This window comes from Ursus arctos, unplaced genomic scaffold (genome assembly GCF_023065955.2).
Source record: "Ursus arctos isolate Adak ecotype North America unplaced genomic scaffold, UrsArc2.0 scaffold_15, whole genome shotgun sequence".
NCBI classification, from domain to species: Eukaryota; Metazoa; Chordata; class Mammalia; order Carnivora; family Ursidae; genus Ursus; species Ursus arctos.
The window spans coordinates 12384146-12404978 of record NW_026622819.1 but is presented as its reverse complement, the minus strand read 5'-3'; the positions used below and the strand labels follow the sequence as shown (position 1 = coordinate 12404978).

General features: G+C 43.3%; 1 protein-coding gene across 1 annotated transcript in view; it reads right to left on the bottom strand.

Moving 5' to 3' along the window:
* FBXL7 (F-box and leucine rich repeat protein 7) overlaps positions 1-20833 on the bottom strand; it is a 375066-nt gene that overhangs the window by 279250 nt on the left and 74983 nt on the right. The window contains exon 2 of the mRNA XM_026506713.4: positions 3018-3107. Within this exon, the coding sequence (XP_026362498.2) occupies positions 3018-3107 (90 nt within the window). The remainder of the gene's footprint in view (positions 1-3017; positions 3108-20833) is intronic.

Genomic DNA, 20833 nt, shown 5'->3' with positions numbered 1-20833 from the left:
AGCAGCCATCTCCTGGGTCTACCTCAATGACTTTTAGCAAATGTACTGTGTCGTGCAACTTTTACCACGATCCAATTTTAGAACATGGTCATCTCCCCAGTCAGATCCCTGGTGTCTGTCATAGTCCCATTTCCCACTGCCAGCCCCAGGTTAGCACATGGTACGTGAGCGCCCCTCTCTCCGCTCAGCTCCCACGTCCTCAGGTCGGGGGCCAGCATGCACTGCGCAGGTTACTTACGTGCGTCCCAGTGAGAGACAAGGACTCTACCATTGGCTGTCTCCTGGAGGCCGGACACAAAGGCACACGCGCAGGCGCATGTGCGCGCGCACCCCTCCCCCCCCCAGGCCAGGGAATTGCTGTAATTCATACCTTCCCCATCCAGCCCAACAGTGACAAGTCCAACTCTGCTCCCCAAGGCTTCCAACCCAGCTATTATCGGTATGGCCACGGTTTGCAAAGGCTGCAGGAAAACTGAATACCGTCCTTCACGATATATCTCATTTTTAGAAATCAGTATCACTTAGACCTTTAACCTAAGCATCCTGCCTGTGTTTCTTGAAGAGGGTATTGGTCAAGTCAGAGGTGAAAAAAATCCTCTTGAAAGGATCAAAGAAGTGAAGAAAGTAATGTAAGGGTAGTCAAACCGCTTCTGGAAAACCAGTTACACCACTCGCCCAACATTTTCTTAACAACCAAGTTAAACACGGTTCTAGAAACAGTGGGAAGAGAATCAGAGAAACTTTTTTAAATTGGCTCCTCTGTAGCATGTGTAAGAAATTGGTGTCCAGTCTCTGTTTCTTGGCACACAGTGGCTAGTAGGTGCTTTCCGGTAGGAGCAAACGTGCATACCATTGGGTAAACCCACTTTGTGGAGGTCAGAGATTGTGACACCCTAATCCTGGGAGGCGGACCAGGACTCTGTCACCTGTGCATTGAGAAAATGAGCACTGCTGGTGTTTCATCTTGAAAAACCAGGCTGACAATGAGACCGTTCTGCAGCAACTATCCCTGAAACACATTTTTATGGAAGTAATACTCACACCTACTTTATCTTAAAATATTTTTTTAATTCCATTGATTAAAAAACAGTAGCAAAATTGATTCAAACATACAAATAGTAAAATAAAACACTTAATTTTGTAGATACACAAAAAAATGGATAGCATCTTTCATAGAGATGGGGTTCTTCCATTTAAGAGTTGGAAAAAAAATGCCCTATTAATTTAGCCCAGTTGCTAAAATTTGTTTCACATGAACATCATATTTTCCCATTTTTCTTTCCTGAATTTACCCTCAGAATGGTAGGAAATGCATTGTGACAAAAATGTATAAAACATTGGCTGAGCCTGCATCAAAAGACTCTTCCTAAGCAAAAGGCAGAATAAGATGAAAATGTTAAATCCCTATAGAGTTTTAGTTGTTGTTGTTGAAGCATAAAAAGCAGGCATTTTTAGTGCATGAAGCCCCACAATCCCCTCCCCAGCCCTGCAACAGAGCCCATACAGTTTTGTATTTTCTGTTTTCGAAAAGGAGAAAACACTAAAATGAGCACTTAAATCTGGAGAGGGAAACACAGAGGGATTACTTCACATACTTTTAACTTCCTATTTTCACAGCCACTCCAATTAGCCAAACTATGACCATAACAAGAGTGACTAAAATCATGGTAGAAAGAAGTGAACACCTTACAAAACAAAGATTTCTGAACGGAGGCCTCAAAAGCAAATGTCTAGAATCAATTTACCTGACTTGCACGTTACCTTAACTGAATTTCAAGAATGACCTAGTGCTCATATTTGAATTAACAGCAGAAAATTCAAATTGGGTTTCTATCTGGTGCTTCGCAGCACCGCGGAGAACACCCCGATCTGTTCGCCTTACAACGTTGGTAAAACAACACGAAGGCATTAAACGCCAGGGAATATAATCCCATTATAAAAGCTCTTTATACATCCATCCGTCTGAAACACACCAAGTCAAAAATACCCAAAGAGAAGACCTACACAGCAGCGGCCAACCGCCATCCTTCGCGCACACACGGTCACGCTGAAGAGGAGCAACCAAACAGAGACGACCAACATCAGGTCATGGGGTGCGCCTCCCAACATCGCAATAGCTTCAATTAAGCCTCAAGACAGAGCGTAGAAATGCACCTGCACACACCCTGCGCACTTTAAGAAGGCAGGCCCTACCCAAGGTCACCTCACATTGGGTCTTCCATTGTAAGCGGCACCAGCATCTCACACGGGACCTCCATTCAACAATTAATTTAGGAGGAGCTCTGCTTCAGAAAAGAGCTCACTTAATTGTGTTTAACAGTAAAATAAAAACAACGAACTCCATCATTGAGTCAGCTCTCCGCTAAATAACTACCACAGAAACACTGATTTCCACACGCAAACAAGTAAGAACACAAAAGCTTCTGGACTGCAGAGCAATTAATTCCAACAGGTATTCCTACATATGGTGAAATTCTGTATCAAGAATATCAGTGAGGCCGATCTTTGCCCTGAGAGGAAGGACTTTCCACGTATTCTTTAAATAATCAAACGAACCTCTTTTCCTCTTCCCACATAATGGTTAATTCAAGTTCTACAAATCACATGATTGTGACCTTCCCCTTGTCAAAATCCTGAATTCCAAGTGTGCCTATTTTGAAAGTTTTTGCAGGAACTTTCAACTACAGCACAGGACTTTTACAATCATAGTGTTTTCCACATTGAAAAACAAGACAGATAACATCATGAAGACTCCCCAGAAGGCAGCCTATTATATTTTCACAAAATAACAGCATTTGCCTTAGAATTGAGACACTTAAATCCTATCAAAACCTCTTTATCAGACGGCCACAGCATAGCAACAGAAAAGCAACTTGGGAAACCCTTTGCCTTCTCATTTTTAAGAATCTCATATGCTCCCACTCAGTAGAACAGAACTGAGACTCACACATTTTGTCTTCCAAAAATAGCCTGCACTGTGAACACAGGGAGAGAGATAATGAAGACCAGATGCCTACCTTCACTGGTAGCCACATTCTTCTGGGCTTGGGTCGGCGTGTGATCTGTACTTGAACTCACGTCGGATGAGATGCTTGAGCTGCCTTTGCCTACAGAAAACAGGAATGAGCAGCTTTTGAGTTCTGGAACTTCAAAACTGGACCATGCCTTCCACTCCATCCCACAGCAAGCCATATCACTTGTTTCCAAGAAAGGAGCCGTAATACCAAGAAGGGAGTTTATTATGTTTCTTGCTCGATGCATTAAATATCTGACCCATACGAGAATGGAACTAAAGCCTTATTACAGTATAGCTCGCCTGTAAACTCAGACAAGATTATAAAACATATGGTAACGTAATCTCATTTTGGCATACGTGTGAATACGAAAGGACATGTGGGAAACTCATCTACAGTATTAATTATTTATTTGCAACTATAAACTGTACATTTCCCGGTACAGGACAAAAGCATATCTAAGAATGAGGCGTTATCCGAATAGTAAGAACCTGCTGGCTCTTCAAAGAGTTCTATCACCTTAAAAACCAAATTCCCTGTTTTAATAGGTTCTTCTTTAAAAAATAAACAAATAAAAAACACTTATGTATGTAATGCAGTAGTTACCGAGTGGGGGTGCTTTTTCCCTCAGGGCGGCATTTGGCAATGTCTGGTACCATTTTTAGCTGTCCCAGCTGGGGAGGGGGTGCTGCTAGCACCTCGTAGGTAGAGGCCAGGGATGCTGTCAAATATCTTACAACACACAGAACAGCTCCCACAGGAAAGAATTGTCCAGCACAAAACGTCAGTCGTGCCCTGCTGTAAATAATCTTGCTTCAGCTGATAGCTGAGTTTCTACTCTTCTTTTAATACGAAGATACACACTAATGTTACAAAACATTCTTAAAACGTCACACGGGAGTCTGCAAATATGAACCATACTCACTGCCTAGTGAAGGAAATGTCAGCGACTGCAGTGAGCAGAGTTCTAAGTTAATTACCATGGCACCTGCTACAGACTGAATGTGATGCCTCCCACCCCCCCAGGTCATCTTAAGACCTAATCCCAGGGGGATGGTATTAGGAGGTGGAACCTTTGGAAGAGGGTTAGAGCATAAGGGTGGAGCTTCATGAATGGGATTAGTGCCCTAGCAGAAGAGACCTCTGAGAGCTCCCTGGCCCCTTCCACCATGTGAAGACAGACGAAAAAGATAGCCATCTGTGAACCAAGAAGCAGGCTCTCACCAGACACCTTGCTCTTGGACTTTTCAGCCTCCAGAACTGTAAGAATTAAATTTTTGTTGTTGTTATAAGCCACTAGTCTATGGTATTTTTTTGTAGCCACTTGAAGAGGCGAAGCTGGTGCCCACGTCCTTGGTAATCTGCTCCCTCGTGTGTGGATAGAACCTATACCTTGTCTCTAAACAACAGACATGGCAACGGTGAGGGGGTTCTGCAGATGCAATTAATTCCCTAACCAGTAGACTTTTGTCAAAGGGAGATTAACCTGGGTGGGCCTGGCCTAAATAGGTAAACTCTCTCCCAAGAGTCTAGAGAAGAGACCCTGCCCACTGGCCCTGAAGAAGCAAGCAGCTGTGAGTTCTGCTGCTGCAAGGGAATGAATTCAGCCAACAGCCGTGTGAGCATGGAAGAGGACCCACCCAAGCCTCAGACGAGAGCACGGCCCTGGCCAGTGCCTTCATTACACCTCTGTGAGACCCAGAACAAAATTCCCAGCTGATCCAGGACCAGAATTCTGACCCCAGGAAACTGCGAGATAATAAATGTATCTCGTGTTAAGCAGGTTAAGTTTGTGGTCCTTTGTGATGCAGCAAGAGAAAATGACCATCCAATTCTACCACAAGTGAGCTCTTTTTGCTTCACAAGGTACGATCAGAACTCTTATGTGTGGGTGAGAAACACATTCCCAGTAGTGTTCCCCACACAGTGGCACACACTCCAGTTTGGGGGAGCGTGCCTACGTCGAAATACAGAGCAGAAAAGCCCAGATGAGTTTCACTTTAAGAGCATTAGGGATTAGTTTGTGAATATTGAGAGTAATGGAACAACCCAAGTTCATGGGTGATACCACCTGAGCAGGACGTCAAAAGGCTGTTGTCTCCTTTTACCACTGCCCATTGCTCATGGTGACTTCTGGCTCTGAGACAAGTCTGTTAATTCCTGTTGTCCCTGCCCATTTCACATCCTCCTCCCTGACAGTTAGCCAAGATGACGCAGTAACTCTCCATTAGTTTGGGTCTAGCCCATTTCTCTGGCCTGGCAGTGGTCCCCATTTATCTGCCATGGTTCACCTTCAGAAAGGGTTGACACATTGGATCAGGTCCTTAGTTAGAAGTATGTCAATGTGGTCTCTGACCTCGTCTGCTGCTCCCTTGTTTTTGACCTTGGACATCCACTTCTCCTCCAGGAGGCTTAGTGTCCACATGTGGTAGGAGAGATGGTTAGAATGAGTGATTCCCAGCAGCTCAAATAGTCTATGATTCTATGAGTCCATTATGGTACTCCTCAAACCTGAGTAACGCCAACACTCCCTTTAATATGGCACAAAGCATTACTGTTCACCACTAATGGAGACTTAAATTATTTTGAGTATACTGTTATTTAGTGATGTACAAATGGAAAGCTAAAAATAAACTCCATATGCTTTAACTCTGATTCAACAACAAGACCAAAACAAAGTAACAAATTAAACACAAAAACAAGAAAGTCCATAAAATTCAAATTAACAGCATTAATTTAATGTGGCAAATGATGTTATTTTGCAGAGAGATTAAATTACCTTTGAAAACGTAAATATAGTACTGCTGCTAAAGCCAATATTTTCTTGGATTGGGCACACCTTTGCTACCCCCCAGTGAGGACTCGGCCTGCCCACCACTTTCCTCCATTCAAACAGGGGAGTCTTTCCTCCCACAACAGGATGACCCATCACTGGGCCTTCACGCACTCTGACTGTTTCACTCACAATCTTTAAGTCTACTCCTCTTTTATTCCTTATTGGCCCTTAAGCATTGAAGCAGAATTCTTGCCTTAAAAGATAGGCGTAAACTTGGACAATGAAATCTTGTGGCAGGACTCATCTATCAAAGGGAACCAGTATACACTGATTTATTGTTTTTTTTATGATTGTCATCAAAACAAAAGCACAAAGTAAAATAAATTTCAGAGGAAATTCTCAGACAGGTCTGAAAACAGAACGCAGACCCCTCAGGGGACCACAAACTCCAATTTAAGAAATGCTGGTCTATGAAGAAAGGGAAGAAGATAAAAAACCAAATAATATTATCGATGATATTTATAATAACATCTATGGATGCTGTGCTGTGTAGTCTAGTAAATACTTCAAATGTTTCACCACATAGTCACTATGCCCTGTGGCTATGTTTTGCAATCACTTTTTCATTACTGCCCTCCCCCCAAGGAAACTTTTTGGACTTTTTTCCTAATTATCCCCCAAAAGAAATTGTAATACAGCCAATATACTGTATATCTGTTATGTGCTCCGTATATATCTTTGGTTTTTACCTAAAAAGGAGTTCTCAACCCCCCCCATTAAGAACCAATTTTTGTCCCTTTAAGAACATGGGCCTTTGATAGCAAAACACTGAGTATTAAACAAATTAACTAATTAAGGAAAGCAAGATAATAGAGAATTACAGTCCACTCTTATTATTCACGGTAGTTACGTTCTACAAAGTCACCACAAACAATGAACTAACAATACTCGGTCACTGCTTCTAGGGGAAAGACAGGAGTAGGTTTCTGCCAGCTGCTGGTCACAACATTTTTGTCCCCCCATCAATACATAACCTTGTTTCATGTGTGTTTCTGTTTAAAGACACCTTATTAATATATACTGTTGATTGGGGCGCCTGGGTGGCACAGCGGTTAAGCATCTGCCTTCGGCTCAGGGCGTGATCCCGGTTTTATGGGATGGAGCCCCACATCAGGCTCTTCTGCTATGAGCCTGTTTCTTCCTCTCCCACTCCCCCTGCTTGTGTTCCCTCTCTTGCTGGCTGTCTCTCTCTCTGTCGAATAAATAAATAAAATCTTAAAAAAAAATATATATATATATATATACTGTTGATTGATCAGCCCTGAACTTGTGACCAACAGTGCTGTCATTCGAACTTCAATGAAGTTTATCTAATAATACACGTGAGGCACCTCACAACCTTGTCACGCTTACGAACACCAGACAGCCCTTCCGCATGATGCTTGAAGGCCACCTTAAGTAGTGAAACCACCATCAAAACTCACAAAAATCAACAAATGTGGTGGTAAACAGGCTGCAAAAAGGACACTTAAGGGCTGAAACAAGACACTTAAAGCTGAAACAAGAAGGCAGACATCACCGTGTTCATCCCCAGCTGGGAACGTGCACGCTGGGAGACTCGGATTTTTTGCCGCTCTGCTCATGTCCTCGGTGAGTATTGATTTGGGGATTACAAACAAATTTTAACGAGTAGACAAATTTGCAGATATGGACTCCACAAATAGTGAGCATCAACTGTATATAATCTTGTATTACATACAGGCAGCTCTCGTGTGGACTGGAGTGAATCTAGTCCAGGGTCAGGTGCCAGGGCTCCTATCTGAATTTGCCACGTACCAGTGTTGGGCAAATTAATAAACCCCTCTATGCTTTAGTTTTTTTCAGCTATAAACAGGGTGGGGATGACCCATCCCTGCCTCCTAGGGCTGTTAGGAAGAGTCAATAAAATAATCCAGATACAGCACTTAGGAAATACTCCACAAATCTTAGAATAATGGCGTTCATATTTCGGATGCTATTAATATGCTCTTTGTTTCTACCTTGCTTCTGGAAGCATAACCATCTCTCCAGTGAGTTCAGGAAAAAGGTGTATGTTTTGGGGTGGGAAGCTTAGAGGAGGAACTCAGAGGAATGAACGAGGTGCTATGGGGCTCCTAATAGTCAGAAAACAAAAATCAGAAGTCTAACAATATTCCTACAAGCCAAGCTATTGTCTTAGAAAGATCGTGCCACATTTCTCACCTTCAGACACTGTTTGGTTTAATAGCTGTTGTTTATACCTTGGCCAAATTGACAGAGAAAACTGTCCATCATCGTGTAGACCACGTGAGTTTAAACTCCCTATCTACCAGTGCCAAGTAATGTGTCAAGGAGAAAATCTTGCTGATTTCTCTAAAGTTCATTGTCTTTATCCATAAAGTATGGATAAAAACAAATAAAAAACCACTATTGGTTGCCTCTACTATAAATGGGGAATTGGACCCACCCTTCAGTGTTTGGGGACATTGCAAGGAAAAATAAATGGGCTCCAGCTGGTAAAGCATTCAATCATATCAAGAGCTCACCCTGTGATTGTTTAGAACTGACCCATTTATCACAGTCTAACTTGTATCAGGAAACAAGAAATGAAATTTAAAACACTAATTATTATTATCCTACTATATGGACACATAATAGTAAATAAATATTATATACACATGTAAATTGAATTATATATACCCTATATAGCTAGCAAAAATCCCTCCGATATGAGCAAGGCTGACAATTCTGCCCTATATCTAACTGCTTTACCTACATGAAAGTTTGTTTATCTGACCAATGGCCAAAACTCTCATTAGGGGTTATGAGCCTATCAGCACTATGCCTGTTAAATTGGGTAAAGTACAAAGTTGCACTTTGTTTAATATCCTCCCAACTGGGCTGAAGGCTCAAATGAGGACAGTTGAACAAACAACTAGGTATCAAATACAAATACAAATACCAAAGCAAGTGAAGACTAGTGCATGGACGTTGGTCAATGTTATTTGTAACAGATTAACACACATATAATTCTCAATCAGAGTACGGAGAAACTACTCAGCAGACTGCTCCTCCAGATCAGCTGGGACACACGGTTAACCCAGGGACGTTAGCAGAAGGAAGGGCCGGTCTTCTACTCCAGCTGTGCATTCCTTGTTAGAATGTGCCACGCTTCCCCAGTGTTTGAACAGAAAGACAATGTTCATTCAATGGGGGTTCTATCGTAGAGAGTGATTTTAAGTCTTTTTATTTTATTTTTTCAATATTTTATTTATTTATTTGAGAGAAAGAGAACAGAAGCAAGGGGAGGGGAAGGGGGAAGGAGAGAGAGAATCTCAAGCAGACTCCCCACTAAGCCTGGAGCTTGACATCAATCTCAAGACCCTGAGGTCATGACCTGAGCCATGGCCAAGAGTTGGATGCTTAACCCACTGAGCCATCCAGGTGCCCCTTGTCCCTTCATCTTATAATTCCCTTATGTAAAACTGCAAAACTAAGTTTCTTCTCTCATCTTCCCAGTGCCCGAGATGATTTTGTAAATGTAGGTATTTAAAACAAGACAGTCAGACATTCCGTTGTGATTTACTGATAACATGAGGAAGGTAAAGGGTGGAATAGAAAAAAATCAATCATACATGACCAAAAAAATGAACCAATGGGTCTTATGATCTTCAACATTCTTAAAAGTCCAAGAAATTACTTGCAAAATTGATTCCTTATATAACTCCCAGATTATATGCATTGAATTCATTCCTGTGGGTTTCAGCCACAGACTTCTGATATGAAATCCACAAACAAGCGCATGGGCCAACATGGGGGCCTCAGCCCATGACATTTCCTATTCCTTTCCAGTACCTTGTTTTCAAGCCGCTGTTGGCACACCATGACAACCTGGTTTAACACTAAATGTCTACACCAAATGAAAGAGAATTTTTTTTCAATATCTTAGAATTAGATCACGGGAGTGGTGGCTCATATTTGTGTGTTGAATTCACTGTTATTTTCCTGATTGTTATCTTGAGATAATTTCTTACTTCTTTGATCCACAGGTCAAGCGTCTATACGTAAAGAATAATAATATTAGTTATCTCAGAGAATGATACGGCTTAATTCCCAGCCCAGGTGTATATTGGGTTTTGATAAGTGAAAGCATATTGGCTCTTTCAGGCTAAGGGGGAGAGAGAGATTTAACAAAGGAATTCTCCAGAGTCAGAAACCCGAAGTAGAGGGAAATGAAGGATCAAATCCAAAACACTCTGCTTTACTTAACTGTGAGCAAAAATCAGTAGATGGTCCCCTTTGTGTTTGCGTCTCCCCTAGAGAAGACCGAATAGGAGATGAAGAGGATGAAAGGAAGGAAAGGAAAGGAAACAGAAGGGGAACCCTCAGCCCTGATGTTCTTTTTATTTCAAGCCATTTAACGCCCTAACTGGTATTTTCCTTACGCCAGTTTCCCAAAGCACTTAGCCAGTGGTCTCAGGGCCACTGAGCAGGGTGCTTACATCTGTAATGCGCTGGCGGTCCAGGGCAGAGCTGGAAAACAGGATAGTTAAGTGAGCACCTGCTTCATGCCCAGGTGGCGGTGTGCTGGCCCCTTCCGCTAAGAAGCTGCCATTCTTACAGGTTTATATTCAGCCTAAGAAAAGCCAAGGACACTTTTTAGCATTTGCCTTATCGCTGAGAGATGCAGTCACCACTCAAATCCAAGACCTGATTCAGAGGGGTGGCATTTTTTAATTACATTAAAATACGTATAACATAAAATTTGCCATAAAATTTGACTATTTTTAAGTGTACAATGTAATTCACGATGTTGTGCGACCATCACTATTTCCAAAATTTTTCATTACCTGACAAAGAAATCCTGTATCCATTAAACAATAACTCCCCATTCCTCCCTCCCCCAGCTGCTGGTAACCTCCGATCTGGTTTTTGTCCCAGTGAATTAGCCTATTCTGGATACAGCACCTAAGCGGAATAATACAATATTTGTCCTTTTGTGTCTGGCTTATTTCACTTTTTCTTTTTTTTTTTTTAAGATTTTGTTTACTTATTTGAGAGAGAGAAAGAGAGCACAAGCAATGGGAGGGGCAGAATGAGAGGAAGAAGAAGACTCCTTGCTGAGCAGGGAGCGTGACACAGGGCTCGATCCCAGGACCCGGAGATCATGACCTGAGCTGAAGGCAGACGCATCACCAACGGAGCCCCCCAGGTGCCCCACTATTTCACTTTCTCAAGGTTCCCTCAGGCTTTAGCATGTCTCAGGACTTCATGCCTTTTTACGGCTGAATACTACTTCATCGTGTATATACACCATGTTCTGTTTATTCGATTCTCTGTTGAGGGGCTTTTGTCTGTTGCCTCTTCCTTTGGCCTTTGTGGGTAATGCTGCAATGACAGGGCTGGCTTTGACTGCTTGTGGTTTTTCACTTTCAAACTTCTGGTGCATGTTGTTTCCAGCCGAAATCAGATCCTGAGCGCTGTGGCTGGAGCAAACGAACAAAGCACACAGAGTTCTTCCAGGACAGAACAATGCGACAAGCCCACCACTGAGTCAGCAGCTCCTTGAGAGCCTTCTGCACCCCTGCCTCAGCCCCCCAGGAACGGAATGTCAAGCAAGGATGGCAGGAGTGTTGAGTTACCTCCAGGCAGGGCTGGATGGCCGCTGCGGCCGGGAGCAGTAATCTAGAACAGAAAACCAGCACACGGCCCCGATGTCAGCAGAGCAGACGTCAGGCTTCGGGATCCGAACACACACCTGCGGCACAAGCTCTGCACCTGGAAGGCCCGCGAGGCTCTGAGCGCACACCTGGGGGCTTCCTCCTTCTCCCCAAATGGGGACTGTGCGTGCCCTAAGAAAGGCAAGAGCTTCTGCCTCGTGTAAGACGGTGCAGGAGGGGGTGTCCCACTCCCAAAGCACAGGAGCGAAACTGTGATGTGAAATGCAAGCCCAGGGCGTAACCGCACGTGACCCTGAAGGATAGGCAATCATTTAAGCAGTGTTCGCTTCAAAGCCAAAGGGTAAACAGAGAAAGAATGAAACAGAAATAATTGAAGTTGATCAGCAATCAGCACACCCTCATGTCATTCTTTTTCTTGGGGGAAGAAAGAAGGCATGCTTAGACAAAAATCCCAATTAAAACCCACCTCTTCTGCATGCCTTCTGTATGCTGTGACGAAGAAAAAGAAAAAGAAAGGGGTGTGACTTTGACAAATCCACGGGAGGTAGCAGATGGCCGCAAGTGGGCCCAAAGCACAGCGGATCTCCTGGGGGGCGTGGAGCCTGATGTGGGGCTGCTTAGACCTGAATCTTGCCTCCACCACTAACTACATGGTTGAGCACTCAGGCCGTTTCCTTACTTTTGAACAGGAGTTACTCCATCTTAAAATGGGGCACTGCAAAGTCGACACTCACAGAGCAGCGTGAGAATAAAATGAGGTAAGGTAATTGCTGAGAACGGCAGATGCATATAAAAGATACTTAATACATGCTAGCTCTTATTAATCATCTTCCCGATCAATATCCTCAATCAATAACTCAGTGTAATTCAACAAGTACCTGTGAAACCTATTGCACACAAAGGATGATGATTAGCTTTAGAAAAAGCAAGACAGATCATATTGGGTTGGGGAGATAAACCACAGACACATGAATAGGATCGAACATAAATGCAGTACGGTTAAGTTTCTAAATCGGATCAGGGAGTGACATCCCCAAATACTATCCGATTCACAAAGTTTCACTGCTGTTTAGTGTGACTGCTTCTTTTCACATATAATGACACTAAAGATATGTAGATTGATTGAAATCAATCATGTCTGTCTTCTCCACTGGATCCTCAACTCCACGAGAGTAGCATAGGTTCTCCGTACTGTTTTGTTCGCTGCTGCGAACACTGTGCTGGCCACATTGTAGCCATTCAGTGCATATGTGTTGAATGAGTTGGCACAAGAGTGAGGTTCTGAGTGAATAACTGGAAATTCATTCTTTCTTTTCTTTTTTTTTTTTTTTTTTAGGTAGGCTCCACACCCAGCATGGAGCCCAACGCGGGGCTTGAACTCAAAACCCTGAGATCAAGACCGGAGCTGAGATCAAGAGTCAGACACTTAACCGACGGAGCCACCCAGGCGCCCCTGGAAATTTATTTCTAATATAGCCTGGCCCTGGAATGTTTCCTAACAAGCACCATCCCTTCCTTACAGACACCACTCAGACCTATGTTAACCCAAAAGAGAGTCTTTACACAAGGGCTCTGTGTGGCGCACGCCTCTGTACTAGCGTCCGAGGCATGCCTTCACAAATTACCACCAACTAGGTGGCTTAAAATAACAGAAATGTACTGTCTCACAGTCTTGGAAGTTAGGGGTCTGAAATCAAGGGACTCAATCAATTCTCTGAGAGGGAGAATCTGCCCCATGCCTCTCTCCTAGATTCTGGTGATTGTCAGCAATCCAAGGCATTCCTTAGTTTGTGGCAACAGAACCCCCATCCCTGCCTCGGTCATCATGTGGCCGTCTTCACTCCAAACGTCTCTGCGTCCCTTCTCATGAAGACACCGGCTATAATGGATTAAGGGCGCTCCCTACTCCAGCGTGCCCTCATGTTAACTGACATCTGCAATGACCCTATTTCCAAAGAAGGTCACATTCTGATGCTCCAGGAGGGATATGAGGTAGAGTTGGGGGGACACTTTCCAACCCAGTAGATATTCCAACACCATCTTCTGCAGAATTAAACAGAAAGCAGAAAACCCCGCCCTGAGTCTATGAACCGAGCATTTATTCCAGTCTTACTGCATGGCCACCTTCCTGTGGGTGGAAAAGATTAGCAAGTAAGACCGAATGCATCATGGAACGCACAAAGTCCTGAAAGAGTCTCCCAGCTTATGAAAAGGCAAGCACTTAGCACTCCATCACGGGTGGTTTTAAGTTGAAAAGGCTGGGCGGTATTTCACTAAAGGCACCAAGGCAGAGCCTGCCCCCCCCCCCCCCCAGCCTCCCAGCTACCTACAGGCCTTCAGGCAATTGCGCAAGAGTTAACACAGATGTCACGGAGACAGACGCTGTTGCTGCTGACAGATGGTGCCTCACAGCTGGGTTTCTGAGCCAAGAAACGAGAGGATCACACCACGGACAGGCGAAAGGGTACGTGCACCAGCACAAGAATTTCCATTGTACTCTAAGTCATTCAAAAGACATTTTTGTACCAATGGCAACATCCCTGTAATTTGTACCAGCGATTTTCCTCCAAAGTTCCGAAGGGCTGCTGTGGTCCAAAGACCATGAGAAGACTGTGCCTTGTTTAATGTGATGCACAAAGAAAGAGGAGAGTTCTTTTTGAAGTTCATTGCTGTTTCAACATGGTCTGGGAAGGCTTCACAGCCATGTGTTCATTCCCTGGCATCAAGAGCCTCTGGTGAGAATAAATTCACACCTGCTCTTCTGATTCCCTCATTCACTCACTCGGTCATGAGCTCAGGGTCCTGGGATCGAGCCCCATGTCAGCATCCAGCTCAGCAGGGAATCTGCTTCCCCCTACCCCCTGCTCATGCACACCCGAGCGCACGCGCAAGCGCTCTCTCTCCCAAATAAATAAATAAAATCTTTAAAAAAAATTCTGTGTAAGGGAACCAAAAAAGATCCAAGCATCCCTCCTTGGTAAAGAGGATTTAACAAAAAAGTTTCCCTACCACAGAAGACAGAGATGCCAAAGACTGTTGAGAAAGCACTTGAATGAAGAAACTGGAATTCTCAGCTCAGATCCACATTCAGTCTTTGCCTTGCCGGGAGCCCTGAGTAGCTACTCGGGACTTCTCAGCAACCACCCCAACACCTCTGACTGGGGAGGAGGGAAACTGGAGGAGGTCATATTCAAATTTTCAACTGCCACCTTCTCTATGTCCCCCCGACTCAAAAAGTTACCAACGCCATAGCAAAACTACAAACTGCTTACAACCATAACCCGAGATTCAAAAAGACCTAAAGTTAGCTAGAAGTTAAATGACAGAAACCGAGTTGTTAGCCAACTTCTTCCTTCCTCTACTGAATTAAAATTATATATGACTGTATATATATGTATATGTGTTTGTGTGTGTGTGTATATATATATATATATATATATATATATATATATATATATACAATTCCTGGCATCAAGTAAATACATACACACGTATATATACACACATATACCAATATATAAATACACACACATACATTTAAGTCACCAAATCACAGCTGGATTATTTCATTGCTGTGTCTTCTCGTTGGTTGTGTGACCTCTGACATCGCCTGTCCAGTGTGGTGATCTTAGCCCCCAAATGAGGATCCCAATTATACTACCTGCCAGGCGCCCTAAGAGTATCATTACTCTCCTCCAGCACCTCCCCCGCTTCCATGAGCGGGAAGTTTTCCGTAGGCCCGTGGTGGGAAACGACAATTCTATCTCATAGGAGTGGAGGTGTTTATCCTTGCCAGCTGGCGTCTCTGAGAAAGTGTGAATGGCAACCACAGCGTATCTCACAGAGAGCCAGAATCCTTCTAAGTCCTGACTCAAAGGAAGGAGAGACTAAAGCGGTACAATGAATGCAGTGATCACCCCACCCCTGAGTCCATTCCGTCCCCAGGACTTGATGCAGCTGTCTCAAGGCTGGGTGACAGTAACTTCACTTCTAGCTCCAGCACGGAGCTCTACCTGTCCTGAGTCTATCAACATGCACCAGCCCTCACTGCACATTGACTGGGCAGATTGGGACGGGCAGTTCAATGGCCAAAGCCACTCAACAGTAGGGACCAAGATGCCCCCTCTCCCTGTCTGGATATAACCTTAGTAGTTGTAAGCAGCCAGATTGTATTAAAAAGGAGAGTCCAGGGGCGCCTGGGTGGCACACGGTTGAGCGTCTGCCTTTGGCTCAGGGCGTGATCCCGGCGTTGTGGGATCGAGCCCCACGTCAGGCTCCTCCGCTATGAGCCTGCTTCTTCCTCTCCCACTCCCCCTACTTGTGTTCCCTCTCTCGCTGGCTGTCTCCATCTCTGTCAAATAAATAAATAAAATCTTTTAAAAAAAAAAAAAGGAGAGTCCACTTGGGCGTAAAGATGCACACAGAAAAACAGAAAGAGAAATAAATCAGGTAAGGGCATCACTAAGATAGTACAAATTTAATACAGTCCTGACGCCTGCCCTACTACTGGAATTCTGTTGCGTGAATCAATGGGACAAAGGAAGAGGGCTGTCTGCTGCGCCTAGTGGTGAACATTGGAACTGCGGAAGTTTTATGCTTAAAGCTACAACTTGCAAAGCAAGAAAAAAAATTTCATCCTAAAGGTAAGATAGTTTTTTCCATGTGAAACCAGCACTTTCTTACTTTAGAGACTGACTCTATGAAGGGCTGAATAAGTATAAAGTAGTAATTTTAACAATGATGAATTGTAATATTTTAAACAAGCACAACCAAGTAAAACAAGAAGCCGTATATATAAGCCACATGATAAATCTGATAATTCCAGACCAGGGAAAGAGTTTAATTTGCTCTGGGCAGTGAACAGATGATTTGGTAGGTCTTTCTTCTTTTAAAATCCTTAATTCGGCCTCCACCTATAATCTACGTTGTGTTTTTCAAAGCTTTATGCATTAACAAAAAAAATCACTCTCCCTAAATTTTGCATTTACAGCCCTTTTATCATATAAATTGCGGTCATAACCTAACTTGAGGCTTGCAGGGGCCAGTGAAGGGAAAGGTCTGGCTTCTATAAAATGAGATACATTAAGCAAAATAAATCTTGCCTGAAACTGAAATAGTTCTTGAATATAGCAACTTAGGAGCTAATCCCTCCTTTCTTTTAAAAATATAATAGCTTTGCCTTTTGGCCAAAACAGATATACTTCACAAATAGCTGTTGCTCCTTTCTTCATTCTCTTTCTTGATGTACTGATACTTGGCTGATGGTTGTAAAATCGCCTAGAATTCTTTTCCCAAACTCTTCTCGTACAAAGTCATTGCTTCATCCATGATTCTGACCATCCCATCTAGTCTGAAGGAAGAATAAGGTGCAGGGATTTAAAGTGTCAAACTACACATTAATGTCCTCCTCTGTTCTATGCCTTCATTCACCTTCTTGTAAGACTTACACTCAACGTAAAAAGCAAACTGCATTTGATGAATACATTTTGTGGAACCCAGACAGGAATTCTGGAGTATGTTTATGCTATAAGTATATTCATAAAGACTTTGTTGGAATGCAATTTACAGGGCTTTAACTCATTTAAATAAAAAGTAAGAATTTTAGGCATTTGTGATGGTATTTTTTTCTCAATGTGATACTATCTAGGGAAATGTTTTCAGATGCATGGTTTGGGACAGGCAGAATAATCCTGGCTGCCTCAAGATTTATATATCTTTTATAAAAAAAGAGAGAGAGAGAGATAGAATTAAATATTTTGGCCATGTTTTCCCTCCTGCCCTCACCACTTCATCTTCCCCATCTTCTCAAGATGTCACCACCATAGATGCTGACGCTTACACCACCTGATCATGTCACCAGCCCAGTTTAAAAACCCCTAACAGTTTCCTATCGGGTTCTGGCTTAAGCCCAAACTCTCTACTATGGCCCATGAGACTGTATGTCGAACAGCCAACTGACTGCCCTCTGCTCAGAACTCACCCCAAGGATCCCCAGAGAAGGTCTCTGTCTGTTGAGATCACTGCTATCCACAATGCCTGGTGCTTGGAGATAGTCAATAAATATTTGTTGAATGAACCAGGTAATACTTACGTTAATATAGTCTTTGCCTTTTAGATTTATCCAAATGATAAAACTAGCAAGTTTTTTTAAATACAAACCATCTGGGCCCTGTGTGACTGCAAAGGTAGAAAATCCACGGAGCCAGCCCTAGTAGGGGGTATTCTGTACCCAGAGTGCTGGGGAGGAAAGAAAGGAAATTTCTTATTATAGTTCATGCAGACACTGCCCTTCTGATCCTGCTTAGTGGGTGAGAGCCTTGGGATGGATTACGGAGAGCACTGGATGTTAAGAGGAAGGGTCCTCTTCTCTAGAGAAAGGGGAAAGTAGGACGTGGAGATGATACACTTGAGCAGACACTGGTGCCAAAGCCTGGGCATTAACAAGGCAGCCCCTAGCACCGTCCTCTCTTCATGGAGCTTAGTCGGCATTCAGAGCAGGAGCTGGGTCTCTCTTCCTTCCCCCTGTGCTGCAACAGCAGTCAGACAGATAGCCCAACCAGCTTCGTTCACACCCTGCCCAGCCCTCCCCTGCCACTGGACAAGAAGGGATACTAGAGTAGCCATGGGGATGCCACTGCCCCTAGAGACCAGTTCCTTGGTGTCTCTCAAATCAAGGAAGGCCATGGAGAAAGGACAGGAGATAATGGATAATTATCAAGTCTGCTTGTGTGTCATTGAATAGATTTGTATCCTAAAGCATACAAAAGGTGCTTTAGGAATAGCAATAGTTAAAATTTGTGAGTATTTTAAAGTTGACGTTCATCTTTATCTTAATGTGGGGAACACATATTTAAAAATACAGAAGTGAAGAATTAGTAACTAATTCTGAATAATTGTCTATTTGTTATTTAAAAAAAGTTTTTTAGAGGGAGAGTGGAAGGGCAGAGGGAGAGGGAGAGAGAGAATCTCAAGGAGGCTCCACACCCAGTGTGGAGCCCAACATGGTGCTTGATCTCACGACCCTGAGATCATGATCTGAGCCGAAATCAGTAGTCAGACGCTTAATCAGCTGAGCCACCCAGGTACCTGTTGTCCATTTAGAAACAAAACAAACTCTCTCTGCACACAAACACAGATCTTCATATTACACAAAATTAAATTCTACTATGATTTGTCCACCTGAAAGCACCAGAATTTACTTTAAAATGCCTTTTTCTCAGTTATTTCAAAAGCAAACCTTAGCCCAGTTTCAGCATGAGCAGACAGTCCGATATGGCAGGTTGCTTGCTGTCGAGGCCAGAGCCCTTTTTCTTGCAGAGGAGAGCACATCCTTCTAACCCTAACACTGTACTCGAGCATACCTCACAATACCTCTGAGCCTTATGCTTCTGTCAGGTGAGAAGATTAGGGCTGAGACATTCCCCAAACTCTCCCAACAGCCAACCCCTACTGAGCACGTTCTGCAATCCTATTATTCCACCCCATGAGATAAGATCCATGTTACCCTCCCTTCTGTCCGCAGAAGGAAGCTAAGGCATAGACTCTGTAGCCTTCCCAAAGCTTATAACGAAAAGCACCAGGCATTAGACACCTCAGTCACCATATGACATCATCTGCTTAGATTTTTTTTTTTTTAATAGCCTCGTTGGAAAAAGCCCAAATGCTAGAATCAGTGCACTTGGATTTGAACTCTTTGTCACTTATCACCCTTTGACCGTGGAAAGATACCAAACTATCTGTCTCAGTGTCCCTTTTATAAAATGGGGTCCCAGAGTGGTGGGTTTCCTGTGAATTAATACATGAAAACCACCTACTTTGATGCTTGGCACATAGGAAGTACCTGGCAAATGTTACTACCTATTACTATTGTTCTGAGTGTGGATTAATACAGTTGTATGATACTTCAAAATTAAGATGCTAGATCAGCACTTTAATCTAAACAATTTATTCTGGATTAATAATCAGACTAAAGAATTCAGACCAGGGCTCTCTTTCCCCCTGGTTCTTTTGTTGCTGGAATAGCCAAGCTGGTCTGCAGGTAAATCCCCAAACTCACCAGCATTCTAAGTGGGGTGGTGTCCCTGAGACCCAGAGAAAGCTGTCATGGAAGATCCGTCTTTCCCACTAGCTTAGAGTGACATCTCTCATGTAAATATGACCCTAACCATGTCAGATCTTCCACAACAGCCTTCTATGTGCACAGATCCACACAGGAGAATAACAAAGTAACTTAAGATAGCAGTGGAGATGGACACAAAGAAATCAGGGAGACACATGGCATTTCCATCGCCAGAACTTTTGTAATATGCAAAGAAGAGAGTTAGCTCTGGCAGTTTCGTCAGCAGCCCCTGGAATACAGTGTGTCACAAGTGCAGGTTATTATGGAAAGGCCAGTCTAAAATTTTAGACACCTGAATTCTGGAACATGTCCTAGACCACCTGTGAGTCTCTACTGTGGACCTGCCCCTTCTCTAGAATCAGTTTTTCTGGTTCCGTAAGCCTATCTTCAACTTTATTATCCAAGACAAAGCCCATAGCCACCCCGCACCATTCCTCTCCATCCCCAGTGTGAGCTGGGAATAGCAATTCATGCTCCTGTTCTTATCCCTAAATTACATGCATCAGGAATTTAGACTATCTGGTGAGTGGCTAAGGAGTACACCCACCCCTTATGCAAAATCTACCTCCCTCGCCAAGTAAGGAATAGAGACACCGTTTCAAAGCACGGTTATGTTTACTGGCCTCGACCGCCCATGATCAGAACAGATACACATCTAACCTTTTCAACTGCTTTGCAAATGCCTTGCCAAATTCTTGACCTCCTTGACCCAACACATGTCCTGTCTTCATATACAATGAAAAGCCTGGACAACCAAGGCATTAAATCTCCTATCAGCCACCTCTGCTTCGTGATATTTGACTTTCATTCCACAGTGCAGAGGTGGACACCAATGCCTTAAAACTTACCTCATTAGTATCACTAAGATCAACTCCAAGCCTGTTCTCTCATCAACAAATAAATACTAAGTGTCTAGTGCATATAGAACGTAACATGAGCATTGGACAAAATAATTTAGCATAAGGAAAGAAGGGAGTAGACTGGATTTTTAATATTCTGTTAAATTATAAGAAATCGATGTTTTTGTAGTTAAAAAAAAAAAGGTCAGGATCAACCATTTCACATGATTCAACCTAATTATAAACACTTCTGTGGGACTGCACTCTGAGGGTGGTGATGAAGTAACTAAATGCCATTGGCTGGTGCCCAAGACAGCATAATCCCTCCTACTGAACACTTCGCATTGTGAGTTACCAATGAACACAGAGAAATAACATTCAGCATA